Consider the following 18,888-nt stretch of genomic DNA (forward strand, 5'->3'; position numbering starts at 1 on the left):
ACAGTCGAAACTGCTGGAAAGTAATACAAGTGAATTCTGTATCTGATTACACAAGAAGAAAGGTATTCATTATTTCTGATAGAGAACAACACAACTCAGTCAGTAGAAAGATGAAGTGTTCACAATTTCATAATTTGGCATATTATTATTAAAACCCAGACCCCTAAAAGCTTATGGTGTACCACGGGATGCCCCGTTAAGATCCCACATAATGCTTACATGGATATTCCCTTCATTAACTTCTAGAATGGTCTCTGCCACTTATGATTGCCTGCTGTCTGTTAAATGCTCTACATTGGGTGTCACTCTAGTATGGAACCGTGAAATGCGGGTCTGAGGCACGACCTGAACTGGGATACCATTTGGGAAAATGTATTTGTTACCTCTAAAAACCCAGCACACCAGACTATATATTATAAGCTTAGACATAGAAGTTATGCAACCTCATTTAGACGTTTTAAGATGAAGCTGATTCCTACTCCAATATGTGATAGATGTCATATGAATACTGTTGGAACACTAATGATTTGAGAATGTCCTGTGGTGTCCCAGTTCTGGTCACATGTTTCAGATTTCCTTACAAAAATGTGTTTCCCTGTGAAGATCCACCTTTATTTTTGTTGAACTCTCAAACTCTTCATTTGTACTGCAATTGGTTCAGAAAATAATAATTTATGCGGGGTTAACAGCAGCAAAAAAGGTTATCCTTAGTGGATTACCCCTACAATCCTCTTGCCTCAAACATGGTTATCATGTTTTCAAGATATTATTCCTATAGAGCGATCAGTGGCCATGATAAAGAAAGCTCTGGCAAATACAATTGAGACATGGGATGTATTAACAAAAACTCTATCAGATATCAACACCTCTTGAACAAGCAATGGACCTACATGGTAAGGGAGTTGGGGGACGACGTTTTATCTTCTGAGAATAATATAGAATATTTTTTATTGTAAACTCGTCTTCCTTCCTGGAAATGTCTTATTTGTCTGAGAAAAGACAGGTAATCAGCTAGAGATGGATGCTTACCCAGAACGCTTTCTGTGGAGCTTTGACCTCCTGGGCACACGCAAGAGAGAGACTGTTTAATAACAGTTAACACACAACACAACTTATTACGCCACTAAACTAAAATCATGTGGCCACTTTGGGGTGTCAGTTGTAAAGTAGAACTAGTTGTCGAACCTGGTGCAAAGCAAAGTCATTGGATCTGATTATACAAAAATGAAGGTATTAAAATGGGTTGATTTAATTAATGAAATATCATCCTCTTTTTTTTTCTATATTTTTTATTTTATTATTTTTATTTTGTTGAATTTTTATTTATTTATTTTTTTTTTAAATCGGGAAAATTTGTGAGAAAAAACCTGGGTAAAATAAAGCTAGTCTATTTGTTTAGGTCCTATCTGCTAACTAGAGAAAGATGACCAACTCACCTGATGTAGGATTCACTGCTCTGCTGTGGGTCAAAGGAGAGGTCAAACCTGGTGAGAAGAGATTACACAAGAACAAATGTAAATTAATGTAATATCTAAGGGCATTCAATAAGCAGAAAGAGAGGAGTAAACTACACATTACCTACAAATCAGATGGACTAAAAGAACACAAATCTGGACTGAAATTACAAGCAGCAATGAATGGGTCAATTCATAAATCAGATGGAGCTTTAGTGAATTAATGTGAACAAAAATATACATGCAAGTTAAAATTAGTGGATCTACTTACTGGAAGTTGCTGTCACTGTGGTGTCTGGGGTCAAAGTAGAAGTAACAGTTGAAACCAGTGGGAAGCAATATGATTACACAAGAATAAGGTATTACATTAAATTTTGTTCACTTAATTTTAGAGGCCCATATTCTAAACCATTGACTGTACAATTTGTATTTGCAGAGATGGTAATTTAGAGGCCCAACACACCTTCTGTAGGACTCACTGTTGTGCTGGGAGGAAAAGTAGATCTAGGACCTGGAGTCAAACCCACTGAGAAAACACATATTAATGAAATTAGCATTTTATTAAAGATCGTATTAATGATTATCATGTTGTTGTTGGCCTTTTGAAATACCTTTATAACTTGTCTTTTCAAAGTGGGCATAAAAATCACTATGGACAGATTGCTTCTAGCCCTGGTAGATTATATTTCTCCTCATTATAGAGATGATAAAACCAATTCATAAGGTGATAAAGTCTTTCAGGACAGATAAGGTGCTGATTGTTGTTGACAGCTTCCTAGAATGAAGTCACCATGTTATCTAACAGCAGAAGTATAACAGCACATAGATACGATCTAAACACTCCACTAGATGAACACAGACATTCTATTACTTGTGCTGATGATCCCAGACATTGGTGTTGAGGCTGGTGTCATATCTACAGAACAGCCTAATTATCTAACAGAACAGCTTCATTTACACATGAACACAACTATTCTTATTGCTGAAACATGCTTTGCTTTAAAATAACAGCAGTGCCACTATAAAAGCACAGATGTGTAGCCAACCTGCTGTAGAAGGTGTCTGTACAGTTGTTGGATCACTGATGTGAACTCCCACCAGATCTGAAATCATTTGGGATTGAAATGTGGTATTTAGTTTGTTGGTCAGAATGAATATAGTCATACTAAGAAGATGCTAAAATCAAAGTGAGTCAGATCATGAAGACCTGCAGCCCTGATAGATTTGTTTAGATAATGACTCACCTGTAAAGTTGTACCCATCACTGCGTGGAGAGAGAGAGTTTGGTCCAGAGCTCACTCTGTAATCACAGCTCACATCCTTACTCCTCACTGACTGTAGACCACTGATCAGATCACTATGATTTGGAGTGAATTGACAGAACTCCTGTCTGGGTGCTGAGGTGGATTGTCTCTTCTTGATCTTTGCTGTGAAGGATGGCTGACTCTCCTCTCCAACATACAGGTTACAGGTGGTGTCAGGACTGACGGATCCAGGAATCAAACAGATGATGGTGAAGTCCTCATCAAATTGGACTGTAATGTCTGGTTTTGGATCTGTTAGGAAAGAACAGAGACTCCTTTTTACATCACTCTATTTGAATGTAATGTATATGTCACAAGTGACACTGACTCTTACTAAACTAGAGCCTGCAATTCTTTTTATATTACGTATCAGAATATCTTATTTGATATCATTTATATTTATGAGTTCCATTTAATCATGTGTGCTGTGTGTTTATAACGATTGCCTTTCACTTAATTCCTTACATTCTGACGTGTGAAATCAAATTGAATCGTATGGACTATTTTGCTTGCTTGTATGATGTGCTGTGATTCCACAGAGTAGCATGGACTAAAGTGACATTGAAACAGCTGTTGCCAATTCTCTATCACCTCCTGCCTCCCCAAACTAATTGCTAAACACGCCCCAGAACTAGAGTTAAAAGGAGCTGAACCAGGGACCTCTCGACTGACTCCCTGCACCTCTCCGCTGGTCCCCTGCTGTAGGAAAGACAAATCACAACACGCTCTACAGCACTACTAAAGGAAAGTGCTTATTTGAAACGTGTGAGTGTGACCCCAATTGTTGGCCAGTACATCCTCTAATTGTATGTTTTCTGTCCCCCACGACTACAGACACTGGGGACACGCCTGACGCAGCTGAGAGGCTACACCCAACTCTACCACACAGCCAGGCCGGTGAGGAGCGAGGGACAGAAGGCGACCTGCCATTGAACACCAAACCAGCAATCGACTACCAGACCAGCCATCAACTAACGATCCCTGCTCGTGAGGAAGAGCCGAACCCTGTTCGGGTAGAGCCAAACTGATCCTGCTCGGGTAGAAACGAACGAACAAACCCTGCTCGGAAGGAACCGAATGAACATTGGCCACCGATCGCGAATCAACTGCTGTGTTAGTTTGGCCCGTTGCTTCTAGTTAGCCTACAGCCCTAAATCCCAGCCTATTTATACGTTTCTAATAGGACCGTAGTGATACTGTGTATTACTGTGTAAAGCTGAGTTTATAAAGAACCTTTGATTGTACTTTGGCCTGTCTCTGTGGTTGTTTTCCGTGGGATCTTAGAACTCTACTTCTGACATATACATTTCAAATATTTGTCTTCACAACAACTATTTTGAAATGACATTGGATGAGATTGTGATTTAAACAGAATCATTCAAGACAATCTGAATATAACATTTCTTACCAAGAATAGATAGAGAGACAGAACCACTGTGCATCGATGGATAGCAAGTTTCTACAGCGTAAAAACATCTCAGTTTGATCTCAGCAGATGAACTTTGACCTGCCCACGAGAGCAGCTCAGTCCCCGTGAGTGACCTCGTACAGGGTGAGGGTTTAGGATCTCTCCCCTCTGTGTAGAAGTAACACTGAGACACAGAGACAGATGGAGGAGTCTGACAGCTCAGCTGAACTGAGTCTCTCTCTCTGATGAGAGCCTGGGAGGAGGTGGGTCTCTTTCAAAGTTGCATTTAAAAAACATTACAGGTAATCCATACATACTAACAGTATGGAAAATCCTTTAATCAAATGTTCAACTATGTCAGGATTTATGTTTGTACAAAGTACAGTAAATCCTATCATTATGTGAAATGAAGACGTTTAAGAAATACAACAGAAGATCTCATTTTCAGAACGAGTATAATTAATACGGTATAACAGTGAAGTGTATCATTGTTTAAACCACCTACTTACCCTGAACAGTGACTGAGACAGTATCACTGATAGATGTGTGAGACCTCCCTACAGCATAGTAACACGATACTTTGACCACAGATGGAAATGTTTGATCTGCCCTCTTGAGCAGCTCAGTTCCTGTTATTGTCTGCGTACACAATGAGTCTGGAAGATTCTTCCCCCCCCTCTATGTAGAAGTAACAGTTAGACACATGGAGAGATGGAGGAGTCTCACAACTCAGCTGAACTGATTCTGTCTCTCTGATGACTGTAGAACTCACTGTCAGCTGAGGAAGGTCTGTGAGAAAAGGGGAATTTAGCATTTAGCAGTTTTGAGAAATTTACTGATAGCCTAATCCCTCCTTGTTATTTCAGACTTAAGGACCTTGAGTCCATTACCTCATGCAGCGACAGTATGGGAAATGAAGGAGATATAATATATTGCTTGATTGCTTCATGTAATAGTTTATGACAACAAACAGTATGATAACATATCACAAGAGGAACATGGTAATGATGTCACAACAGTACATTGTTTACAACCATTCAAATAGTCTTCTTACCCTGAATTGTGACTGTTGAAGGCTCACTGTATATGGATCTAAACTGTGAACCTGTAGCACTGTACTGACATTGTATTTTGACCTCAGCTGGTGAACTCTGACCTGTCCACCTCACCAGTAGTGTTCCTGTGAGTGTCTGTTGACAGGGTGATGGTAGGGTGAATTCCACTTGCCCTTCCATACATACATGAAGGGAACTCTCGTGCGCCAGCTGTGTGGTTAGTGAGAAAGTGCATATTGCAAATGTACGCTCCCTTACTAGACGTCCGACTACGTCCGATAAATCCGCGGACGGCGTCGGGCCGCTCACAGGGGCCTGATCTTCCAGGAAGTCATCGAACGGAGTCTCTCGGACCTTCCATTTCCATTTAATAAAATTTTCACATTTTGGTCATTTCTTTGCAGTTCCGGATTATTCCACGGGAGGGCGAATGGAATCACATTGCAAACGTAACATATATCACCGATCACGACGCAGCTTTTTCTCCTAAATGGAAAATAATTCGGAGACGAAACTCGGTCAGCGTGGGTTTGGTATAATGGGCAGCTGGCCCCGAACAGGATGAGTCGAGGCCTCGACGCTTTTCGAGTTAAGGCTATTTTTCTGGGATTGAAAGTCAAACAGGAAAATAGAGTGCTGATTTGACCGCTTCACATCAAACTACATGAGCCTACGGTGTCAGGAGAAAAGGAACCATGCATTTACCAATGTTCATTTCAGAGAAATTGTACAATGACACATTGGTGATATTCAACAATAGTTTTTTTTTTCAAAAAAGTTACATATCCAGTTGCAGCGTGTTCAGATGAGTCCATTAAGGCGGGTTTCGGAGCTCTGCGAGATTTCTGTGATTTTCTGTGATTTTCTGAAACAACACACACTTGTTCAACCCTCTGTAAATAAGTCAGTTCTTAACAGAAACACTTAAAAGTCAATATTATATCAGAGCCTAACGTTCAGCTTCCTGTGTCAACCAGAAGTGCCTTAAAATGGTGTCATAGGGGCTGTTTTGAAGGGTTAAAAAGGTGACTAGGCAACCCTCATGAACTGTAAATCAGTCATTTATCCCATCAGATGTCAAAGAAAAGCTCTCTCACACACACACACACACACAGAGCAAGGACGGAGTGACACAGTGCGGTGCTTGAAGACACAAAGAGCCTGCAATGGCATTACCATTACCTCTAGGCTGTGCCGAGTTCAATGAGACGCCCCGCTTGACCGTAGCTCGCTCGGTCTGAGCGCAGCGACCGTGAGAAAACTAGGCAAAAAATGATGCCTGCACCAATATGTCAAGTGCTTTTGGGTGACAGTGAGAGAACCGTTAGGGTTAGAAGCACAATTCAACCTCAGGAGCGTTCCTGAGGTCCTCCCGATCTGTGCAAGCCTAACCTTTGACCCTGTGGCATTAACCCTTCACAGTGAAAAGAAGGTGTTTAGATCAAAAAGTGTGCAATGACTTCTCTCCCCATAGGAATACATTGACTATTCTCCTAAATTCAACCTGAAGCCTATGTGGGTTATGAATGCCTTATGAGCCTGTCTTCTATAACAATCCATCAGGCTACTGTGAGGTCTACCTGTGTCGATTCTAACGTTCCTGGAGCAACCGGAAGTTGTTAAAATCACCCTAGAGCTATTGTCATATAACGTGCACATTGTGAAAATAACGCAACTCAACCATGTGTCATTCAGTAAATTCTAAAGGTAGAGGCTTCATATTCAGGATTCTGTTTATGCCTACCCCAAAGACTACGTGTGTTGAGTAAGAGCTTCCTGTGACAACCGGAAGTAGTTAAAAACACCCTAGAGCTATTGTCATATGGCCAACCTGCAGATAGTGAAAATCAAGCAACTCAACCATCTGTCATTCAGTCAATTCTTAAGGTAGAGACTTCATATTCAGGATTCTGTTTATGTCTACCCCAAAGACAACGTGTGTGGAGTAAGAGCTTCCTGTGACAACCGGAAGTGGTTAAAAACAGCCTAGAGCTATTGTCATATGGCCAACCTGCAGATAGTGAAAATCACGCAACTCAACCCTGTGTCATTCAGTCAATTCTTAAGGTAGAGACTTCATATTCAGGATTCTGTATATGCCTACCCCAAAGACAACGTGTGTCTATTATTTTTGCAAAAAAAACTAAAACACACACACACAGCTTGGCCATAGGGACATAGTGTGTGGCTTAGAGGCTTATACCGCCTTCAATAGTTACTTTCGTTCAAACGATTCAAGAACCGTCAGACCTAGAGCGCCGAAATTTTAGAAACCTGTTCTAGTGCTCAAGTCGATAGTGCACGGTGATTTATGTGGCTCTAGAAGGTTCTCAGACCGAGAAACCGCCTCGTGCATTTGCAATATGTACAATTCATTTTGAATATCACGGACATGGCGACATGTAGAAATGTCCCAGAGTCGCAAGACTAGGTGCATTGAAACCGCCTCGGCCCATAGAGACGGACCCCAATGTCTCTGTCCGATAGCTCATTCAGGGACCCCGTAGTAATGCCCTGAAAAAGTGGATTTTCAGCACCAATTAAGGCCATTGCTCGGGCACCGAATGACCTATCGAGCCGAAACTTGGGATTCGGGGTCGCCTCACATAGGCCTACACATAATGTCAGAGCTGGACCCGCAGCTAGACCGTAACTATGTGTTTTATGGTTAAAACTGAAGGCGCTGTGAATTATGGGCCTGCTCTGACATATGTGATAGTTGGCTTCTATACGAGTTGGAAAAAGTGGATTTGGTGTCAGATGGAATCAGTTTGGTGTCAGAATGACATCTAATTGACTGATGGACGCTGACTGCTGGGTGACGAGCGATGGAGAGGAACCACAGTCACTGCACGGCCATCCCCAGTTCATCGGGACAGTCAATTATGCATTTCTGCAGAATTTTTGAGCATGCCTAAATTCGTGATGCTAAATTCCCATTGAATCATATTGCAAACGTAACGCGCAATATTGCAAACGTAACGTGCATTTGCAATATGATTCAACAGCAAAAAATATCACCAAAGTTGACATGATGATCATATTGCAAACGTAACGCGCAATATTGCAAACGTAACGCGCATTTGCAATATGATTCAACAGCAAAAAATATCACCAAAGTTGACATATGAAATCAACACAATGAGCGATAGAGAGGAACCACAGTCACTGCGCGGCCATCAACAGTTCATCGGGACAGTCGATTATGCATTTCTGCAGTGTTTTTGAGCATGCCAAATTCGTGATGTTAAGGCCCATTGAAACATATTGCAAATGCGCATCCGTGCACATGGTGACCCGAAATGGGTTACCAGGATACATTTTTTAGAAGGGTTTTAAATGCCTTTAGGGGGGTGCAAGGGGTCCACGGTTGGGTAGGGAGCACCTTCCATCAGTGCCCATCCAGTATGGGGCGCCCCTAGTCATTTTGGACATTTTTCAACAACAAAAAATAAATAAATAAAAATATCGATAAAAAACGACAGTCCCACTTCTCTCATGTCACCATCAAGCCATGGAGAGGAACCACAGTCACTGCACGGCCATCCCCAGTTCATCGGGACAGTCAATTATGCATTTCTGCAGTATTTTTGAGCATGCCAAATACGTGATGCTAAATGCCCATTGAATCATATTGCAAATGCGCATCCGCATATTTGCAATATGATTCAACAGCAAAAAATATCACCAAAGTTGACATGATGAAATCAACATAACGAGCGATGGAGAGGAACCACAGTCACTGCACGGCCATCCCGAGATCATCGGGCCAGTCAATTATGCATTCTGAGCATGTCAAATTCGTCTCCCTCATCATAAATGACAAGTAGACCATCTGCGTTGATTAATGGCTTAACATAGGGCTATATATCATTTGGGCAGTATAAATGCCATTTGGACCATGGTTCACTGACTTTTGGGTTTGGAAACCGACTTCCTATGATCGTACATGGCTAACGGACAAACATCCTGATTTGGCACATTCAATACTTTCATACATGTATAATTGACAAAAAAAGAATTGGACATTTCATTTGCACATTTCTAATGGTATTTGGCAAAAAAAAGAAAAAAATATGTCACTTTTGACTTCCTATGAAATCATATTCCAAATGCACAAATCATATGCCTTATGCACGAGCAAATATGTCACTTTTGACTTCCTATGAAATCATATTCCAAATGCACAAAACATATGCCTTATGCACAAGCAAATATGTCACTTTTAACTTCCTATGAAATCATATTCCAAATGCACAAAACATATGCCTTATGCACAAGCAAAAACAACCCAAAGAATTATGTCAATAAAATGTCAAAAGTATGTCCATACAGCTCTTATACATGTGTAATTGACATAAAAATCGAAAGAATTTCGAAAAACGGTCCAGAAACCACTTTTTAAGGGGTTGAAAAGTTTTCCAAAAATATGTCCTTTTTTCAAAATTTGACTCTTGGGTCTTGAATTGTGTTACATTTGCAATATGAAAATTCACTGCGGCGAGCTCTAGCCATCTATTGGATATTTGCTGTGATTTGGCACATTCAATACTTTCATAATTGACACAAAAAATTTTTTTTAAATGTCACTTTTTTCCTATGAAATCATATTCAAAATGCACAAAACATATGCCTTGTGCACAAGCAAAAGCAACCCAAAAAACGACGTCAATAAAAAACGTCATAAGCATGTTCATACAGCTCTTATACATGTGTAATTGACATAACAATAGAAACTACTTTGTTAAGGGGTGATAAGTTTTCCAAAAAAAATTCATGTTATCAAAATCTGACCTTTGGGTGTAGACTTGGGTATCATTTGCTGTATGAAAATCCACGGTGGAGCGCGCTCGCCATCTAAAGGAAATTTGGGGTGTTACAATTGCCATCGGAAAATTGCCATATGATTGGCCCGGAGATGGACCGCTTTCGGTGGTATTTACAATCGTGTGTATGATTCGTGCTATGCCAATATGTTCCCATGTTATTTTGTCCAAATCAGGGGGGTTTTCCCTTACATTTTGAAGTAACACTCAGAGATAGATGGAGTCTGACAGTTCAGCTGAACTGAGTCTCTCTCTTTGATGACTGCAGGAATCACTGTCAGACTGGGCTGAGGAAGATCTGTGACAGAGGGATGATGGAGTGTCTTTTTTAATTGACTTATAAATACATTTTCAATTTTTAACTACTCATACAGATAATGTACCACTTAATATTATATGAGTTTGAAAGAGAAAAACAATTAAGACACTGTTGTCTATTTAAGCAATAAACAATGAGAACCCGTGGCAGGAACAGCCCTTAGGAGGGAGTTATCACACAATAATCCTCGGCTTCGATGGGCATTTTGCTTTTGTAAAACGGATACCAACATTTAAACAAAAGATTAAGAACATGTCTTTCATTAAAGACGTATTATTGTTCTGAGTAAATGTGTTTTATTTTCATCCTTCCACCAGGACATATGCTCATTGTGGAACGTTGCTATATGGGCACAGCCAAACAACGGAAGTGATGGATTTTTTTTCTGACCAGAACTGTCCCAGAGCTTGTGGAGGTGTGTCTGCGCTTTACCAGCATCATACATATCGGTGAATCGCTGTGACATATGAAAAACAAGTGATAGTGTAATCAATCTGGAATACTACGTAAAAAGGTAACGAACGTGTTAAATGATTGTGACGTAGAGTCATATCTAGGTCCTGATTGGTCAACAAGCTTATTTTACGCTTCAAATAGTGTTATTTGACACATCAAACAGTGTTATTTCACTTGTATCTTTTTTGAAATGCGAAGACCCAAATGGCGTTCCATACTTTCCAGTGCAAGACACACTGACATCACGTACAGATGCGCGTGACTCTTGGCTGCAGTAAGAAAGCCACGCCATCTGCTCCCATTCAACATAGCCTACATTTACGTTTTTATTACTTCTAAACAAAATAACCTTTTGGAGGCTCACCTACGCTGACAATGATGTTTTGATTCTTGCTTGAATTGTCACTGAGATTATATTTGGTTGTGATCTTTGTAAAATAACTATTTTGGATGCAGCAGGTTGTTAGCTACAATGCTAAACACTCACTCACAAAGCCATAGCAAAAGATACATTTTACTGTTTGAAGTTGAAGTTATTTTAAGTATAATGCAGTTGATTTGCAATGATGACAGAAACATTATAATAAGCAGGACATTCATACGAGCCTTAAACTCCAATGATAATCCAAAGTAGCATGAAATGCACTAATATGCAACACGTAAATAGAGGCTTTTTTTGTTCTGTCACCACAGTGGATTGAGCAGTCAAATGGAATAGTGAATAGACTATTTTTTGTGTTTGCAAACGTTGCGCATCGCTCTCGTGCGGCAACGTTTACAGCCAGGCAATTTATAAACTTGATCTCCACTGTAAAAAGCATTTAGATATTATATCCCATTTACTTTAGACTAGCATGTGGTTTTCAACAGCGGAGATTTGTATTAACCTTGCTGTCTGTCTCCGACATTTGCAACATTGTTTCAATTTTGAAATCCGATCATCTCCAGCTGTCACATAGTAATGAACGAATGTGTCGGATGAGACAGTTTGGCAGCTTTTCTCAGCCAGTCAAAATCAGGAATCAGTATCATTTTTATGGATATATTCAAAGAAATGCCAATAGAAAAACACAAAATGCAGCTAGTTTACTGTCATTCCAGCTTCAGTTTAAAGTGATTATGTTAACTGTGTACTGTAGTTGGCTAGCTCCTCTGAATAGTGTCCTGGAGAGAGAGCACATTTTCTATGCCAGGCGAAATCTCGCATCGAGTCATTAGCTCATTGTTATGGATGTATCCCCCCCAAAATCTATAGAAAACAGCTTAAACAAATGCAAATGCAGCTTCTTTGCTGTTATTCTGGCTGCACTGATTGACGTGACTGTGTTAGCCGAAGTTGCATAGCTAGCAAGCAAGGGATAAGAACATTGACAGCCATCCTGGCAACGGAACATTTAGAATGATCCACCAGCTGGCTTTGGTACCAACCCTAGATTTGTGTCGGGACTACACGGAGTATACCAAACAGTAGGGGCATGGATTTTACAAAGTGTCGAAAGCATTCCATGGGGATGCTGACCAATGTTGACTCCGATGAATTTATCAAAATAACGTTTTTATTGAAAATATTTCAATCACTACTTGAATATTTTGGTAACCCGTTGTTTTGTCTGGTATCCTAAAATGTTCCATAATGCAGCTTTAAATTCATAATAATGCTACTGACCTTTGGCTTTGATGTACTGGAAGGTATCTAGACATAACAAAATGGGTCATTATCATGCTCTTTTAGCCATTATGAAAAATAAGAAAACATGAGATGGGAACACTTTACACAAGCTGGCGAAGCAGAATAGCCTGGAATGCATTCACAGCCATGTTATCAAGCAGTGGTCATTCTTATCTGAACAAAATGTAAAATAATGACAGAGAAATATAAATTAATAGGATGATCAATGGAATAAGACACACTTATTATAAACATAACATGTTGAAATATTAAGAGTTCCTAAAGTAAAAGACTAAAAGAGGGGAAAGAAGAATGGAATATCCTGTAGCACAAACAGATGATGGAACTTGGAACGGAAAAATAACTCGGAAAAATAACTCACCGAAAAGGAGGATGAGCAAAAACAGACGACCAGCCATATCAGGGATGAACAAGGTCATTATTTAGACAGCTACATACATACTGTTAGTCTGACTTCACAGAAGATGGTGGCAGTGACTGGGACAAGGGACATAGAAAAAATGTTTCAATAGAAAAATAGATGTGGTGCTTGTTCACAGGAAAACCACATGGCTCATATGACAACTGTGGGCTAATGTCATGTTGCAGAGGACAAGGAGGCTGAACATTCAGAATCATTTATCGGTCATTGTTTTTATGATCTAAAACTGTCTTTAACAGATTTTATTTTGTATCATTATTGCCGGCAATTCGATTTTTAAAACTAACAAACTAACTTGTCTGTCTGAGAAAAATATTTATCTTCGACTTTTTGTTTTACCTTTTTTACAGCTGCACAAAGTTTAACTACAAAAACCCTGCATTTGTAGTTGAGAGTTTGATGATCTCTAAAATGTAGAATGGGTTTTCATATTTCATTTATGTTTGGTGAGTCATGTTTAGTAATATGCCAGAGCAGTGAAGGTAAACTGATAAGCGCAGTAAAGGAAAGGAAAGGATGGAAGGAAGGAACGGAGGAGAGAAGAAGCGAGTTCACACTACTCGGACTGATCAGTTTACCTTGAATGCTCTGACTGGTACCTAAATGTCAGCGCCGGTTCAGATAAACCGCGTGCTTTGCTTGAAGTGCATAACATTGAACGTGTGTAGGCTGAGAATGCAGTTGCTGTTTTTAAACTAACGTTTTTATATAGCCTAACTTTGAGATTAACCGTTTGATCATGCCTCCTTAAAAAAAAGCAGCAGCCGCCGAAGTAGTAACGGCTATTTGGTTAGATTACGGTTGATACATTTGTCAATTTCATTGTTAGAATCCAACAAGCACCTGCTGTGGCACGGAAAACTCCTCTTCATCCACCTACGATGGTGATGGTTAAAGAAGCGCTGAAGAAGTTGGACTCTCGAATGGTCTCATCGCAGGCCATTCGCGGCTACATAACAGAGAAATATCCATCTGTGGACCTGATGAGGTTGAAGTACATGACACGCAAGACCCCCAAAAAAGGAACCGAGGGCGGGGTATTGGTGAGGACACCAACTCGATAGCAAACGGCGCACAGGGGAGGTTTCGGGTAAGTGACCCATGCATGTCTAAATCTTCTTAAAGTAAATGCCCAGTGTTTCCAGATTTCTATGAAATATGACCTATAATTTACAACATGAGTGAAATGGTTTTCCTTCCAAACAATTCTAATTGAGTATGTTAAAGCAGCTTTCCTGTTTGAATTGTGTTTTTTATTTATATATTACTACATTGAGCAATTACATACAATTTCCAGCGGCACACTGACTCACGTAATGATGAAGCCATAGGCTACTACTCACGGTGACGGCCAATGCGCTCCTCTTGGCAATAGCCTATCTCAAGATGAGCTACTTTGAAAAACAAGGCTGCTGGTCACTAAAAAATGGGAGTTGAGAATTATATTGGTTCTACAGACAGTCTTCTATTTTCAGCAGTAGGCATTTGCTTTAAAAACGATGTTTTTTCCCGCGATTGTTATTTTGAAATGTGCAGACAGCTGCAACCAACTATATACATATAATCCATGGACGGCAGTTCCCGTTCAAATCAGGACTGGCAGCCATTGCTAGTGTACCCATGAGTTACCACTCAAATTGCCAGGGTAAGAGATTCCAAAAATCGATGTTTTATGTCTATGGTCACAACACAACAAGCTGTACATGCTGCCCAAATTGCAGCCTTCCCAACAGTAGGCAACCAGAAACTGGCAAAAATCAAGGAAAAAATGTATTGTGCTCATCACTCCTAGGATTTAGACATCACCCTATAATCTGCCCAATTGTATGGGATCATTGTTATTGAGCTACTGCCATTGCAATGGAGGACATTTAACATTGTTCATTCAATGACTTGTATGGGTATCTCATGTCTCCTCACGGTGTCCATGATTGCATACATACACACACATCACTAACTCTTGTCTCTAGAAGCTGTGAAGAAAAAGGCTACAGCCAAAACACAGAAGGAGAAACCTTCAGAGGCAAGTGTGGTTTCAGTAATGTTCTGACTATTGGCATTGTTCAAGTGGTTTTGGTGTATAGGGACTTTTTTTTTACACTTTTGTCATGAGTACTGTTCCCTATTTGGGCTTTATCATGGTAAATTTGAATCTCAAATTTTAAATGGGGGATTGCATTGCAAACCTGTCATTTTCATCTTTCAGGATGCAAAACTCAGGAAGTCCGCAAAAGCATCTGCTTCCAAGGTGGCCCCTGCTAAGAAGCCCAAGTTGAAGAGGACAGTGGGGAAGAGGGGACAGCTGAGGATCAACCCAAAGCACAGAAGACTACCAAGGGTGAAGGGGCAGCCAAGAAGGGTGCAAAGGCCAAAGCTTTCCAGAAGCCTGCAGAGGGTGATGAAGGGGACACTGCTGCTCCTGAAGCTAAAAATCACAGTGAAACGAGGCAAGAGGGCAGCAGCAGAATGACTGCACTCCTTTTATCCACTTTTTATGTTTTTAAATAAAGCCGTTTTTGTACTACTTGTTTGTGGCATTTAAGTGTAGACCTAACTGCTGTAAAATGTAATCTCCACTTTTCCTGTAGATGAGTGTTGATGGTGGCTAGGGGTTTGTAAAGATGTTTAATGATTCACTGATGCAAGATATATATATATAAAAATCTGTTAAGTTCTTGTTTAACCTTGCGCAATACCCTAGCTGCAGTTGCACCCCTAAAAATTAAAAACATCTGTCATAAGAAACGAGCTCCCTGGTATACAGAAAATACACGAGCTCTGAAGCAAGCTTTCAGAAAATTGGAACGGAAATGGCGCCACACCAAACTGGAAGTCTTCCGACTAGCTTGGAAAGACAGTACCGTGCAGTATCGAAGAGCCCTCACTGCTGCTCGATCATCCTATTTTTCCAACTTAATTGAGGAAAATAAGAACAATCCGAAATTTCTTTTTGATACTGTCGCAAAGCTAACTAAAAAGCAGCATTCGCAAATGGAGGATGGCTTTCACTTCAGCAGTAATACATTTATGAACTTCTTTGAGGAAAAGATCATGATCATTAGAAAGCAAATTACGGACTCCTCTTTAAATCTGGGTATTCGTCCAAAGCGCCATTGTCCTGAGTCTGCACAACTCTGCCAGGATCAAGGGAGATAGTGTTTTAGTACTACATCTCTTGACACAATGATGAAAATAATCATGGCCTCCAAACCCTCAAGCTGCATACTGGACCCTATTCCAACTAAACTACTGAAAGAGCTGCTTCCTGTGCTTGGCCCTCCTATGTTGAACATAATAAACGGCTCTCTATCCACCGGATGTGTACCAAGCTCACTAAAAGTGGCAGTAATAAAGCCTCTCTTGAAAAAGCCGAATCTTGATCCAGAAATTATAAAAAACTATCGGCCTATATCGAATCTTCCATTCCTCTCAAATTTTAGAAAAAGCTGTTGCACAGCAACTCACTGCCTTCCTGAAGACAAACAATGTATACGAAACGCTTCAGTCTGGTTTTAGACCCCATCATAGCACTGAGACTGCACTTGTGAAGGTGGTAAATTACCTTTTAATGACATCAGACCGAGGCTCTGCATCTGTCCTCGTGCTCCTAGATCTTAGTGCCGCTTTTGATACCATCGATCACCACATTCTTTTGGAGAGATTGGAAACCCAAATTGGTCTACATGGACAAGTTCTGGCCTGGTTTAGATCTTATCTGTCGGAAAGATATCAGTATGTCTCTGTGAATGGTTTGTCCTCTGACAAATCAATTGTAAATTTCGGTGTTCCTCAAGGTTCCGTTTTAGGACCACTATTGTTTGTTTTCACTATATATTTTACCTCTTGGGGATGTCATTCGAAAACATAATGTTAAATTTCACTGCTATGCGGACGACACACAGCTGTACATTTCAATGAAACATGGCGAAGCCCCAAAATTGCCCTCGCTAGAAGCCTGTGTTTCAGACATAAAGAAGTGGATGGCTGCAAACTTTCTACTTTTAAACTCGGACAAAACAGAGATGCTTGTTCTAGGTCCCAAGAAACAAAGATCTTCTGTTGAATCTGACAATTAATCTGGATGGTTGTACAGTCGTCTCAAATAAAACTGTGAAGGACCTCGGCGTTACTCTGGACCCTGATCTCTCTTTTGAAGAACATATCAAGACTGTTTCAAGGACAGCTTTTTTCCATCTACGTAACATTGCAAAAATCTGAAACTTTCTGTCCAAAAATGACACAGAAAAATGAATCCATGCTTTTGTTACTTCAAGGCTGGACTACTGCAATGCTCTACTTTCCGGCTAAAGTACTAAATAAACTTCAGTTAGTGCTAAATACGGCTGCTAGAATCCTGACTAGAACCCAAAAAATTTGATCATATTACTCCAGTGCTAGCCTCCCTACACTGGCTTCCTGTTAAGGCAAGGGCTGATTTCAAGGTTTTACTGCTAACCTACAAAGCATTACATGGGCTTGCTCCTACCTATCTTTCCGATTTGGTCCTGCCGTACATATCTACACGTACGCTACGGTCACAAGACGCAGGCCTCCTAATTGTCCCTAGAATTTCTAAGCAAACGGCTGGAGGGAGGGCTTTCTCCTATAGAGCTCCATTTATATGGAATGATCTGCCTACCCATGTGAGAGACGCAGACTCAGTCTCAACCTATAAGTCTTTACTGAAGACTTATCTCTTCAGTAGGTCCTATGATTAAGTATAGTCTGGCCCAGGGGTATGAAGGTGAACGGAAAGGCTGGAGCAACGAACCGCCCTTGCTGTCTCGGCCTTGCCGGTTCCCCTCTCTCCACTGGGATTCTCTGCCTCTAACCCTATTACAGGGGCTGAGTCACTGGCGTACTGGTGTTCTTCCATGCCGTCCATGGGAGGGGTGCGTCACTTGAGTGGGCTGAGTCACTGACGTGGTCTTCCTGTCTGGGTTGGCGCCCCCCCCCCCCCCTTGGGTTGTGCCGTGGCGGAGATCTTTGTGGGCTATACTCGGCCTTGTCTTAGGACGGTAAGTTGGTGGTTGGAGACATCCCTCCAGTGGTGTGGGGGCTGTGCTTTGGCAAAGTGGGTGGGGTTATATCCTGCCTGTTTGGCCCTGTCCGGGGGTTTCATCAGATGGGGCCACAGTGTCTCCTGATCCCTCCCGTCTCAGCCTCCAGTATTTATGCTGCAGTAGTTTATGTGTCGGGGGGCTAGGGTCAGTCTGTTACATCTGGAGTATTTCTCGTCTTATCCGGTGTCCTGTGTGAATTTAAATATGCTCTCTCGAATTCTCTCTTTCTTTCTTTCTTTCTCTCGGAGGACCTGAGCCCTAGGACCATGCCTCAGGACTACCTGGTATGATGACTCCTTGCTGTCCCCAGTCCACCTGGCCGTGCTGCTGCTCCAGTTTCAACTGTTCTGCCTGCGGCTATGGAACCCTGACCTGTTCACCGGACGTGCTTGTTGCACCCTCGACAACTACTATGATTATTATTATTTGACCATGCTGGTCATTTATGAACATTTTAACATCTTGACCATGTTCTGTTATAATATCCACCCGGCACAGCCAGAAGAGGACTGGCCACCCCTCATAGCCTGGTTCCTCTCTAGGTTTTTGGCCTTTCTAGGGAGTTTTTCCTAGGGAGTTTTTCCTAGCCACCGTGCTTCTTTCACATGCATTGCTTGCTGTTTGGGGTTTTAGGCTGGGTTTCTGTACAGCACTTTGAGATATCAGCTGATATACGAAGGGCTATATAAATCAATTTGATTTGATTTGTTTCATGCACCTGCTTAATCAGTCTCTTCTGCCAGATTAATTACATCACCAGTACAGTGACTTCCCGGTACCTGGAAAATGTTGATGGTTAAGTTGTTTTCTATACAGTCAGGACTTTGTTGTTCATCCACCATAGGTTGATGACCATGGCACGATTCGTTGGGATAATCTGGTACAGTGAGTG

At 41.0% G+C, this 18,888-nt stretch overlaps 1 protein-coding gene across 2 annotated transcripts; it reads right to left on the bottom strand.

The window, feature by feature from the left end:
- Nucleotides 1-2,286: 2,286 nt before the first annotated feature.
- On the bottom strand, nt 2,287-13,011 carry LOC106595549 (uncharacterized). Of its 2 annotated transcripts, XM_045692030.1 has the most exons (6): nt 12,874-13,011; nt 12,489-12,515; nt 10,240-10,345; nt 5,221-5,399; nt 2,699-3,010; nt 2,287-2,557 (listed from the first exon to the last, which is right to left on the bottom strand). In XM_045692030.1, exons 1-6 carry the CDS (start codon nt 12,929-12,931, stop codon nt 2,454-2,456), a joined length of 786 nt encoding a protein of 261 aa, XP_045547986.1. In that variant the 5' UTR covers nt 12,932-13,011; the 3' UTR covers nt 2,287-2,453. The 2 variants fall into 2 exon arrangements, with proteins under 2 accessions (XP_045547986.1, XP_045547987.1); XM_045692031.1 differs by lacking the exons at nt 2,287-2,557; nt 2,699-3,010 and adding an exon at nt 4,758-4,955.
- Nucleotides 13,012-18,888: the final 5,877 nt, after the last annotated feature.

Source organism: Salmo salar, chromosome ssa12, assembly GCF_905237065.1.
Source record: "Salmo salar chromosome ssa12, Ssal_v3.1, whole genome shotgun sequence".
Classification (NCBI taxonomy): domain Eukaryota; kingdom Metazoa; phylum Chordata; class Actinopteri; order Salmoniformes; family Salmonidae; genus Salmo; species Salmo salar.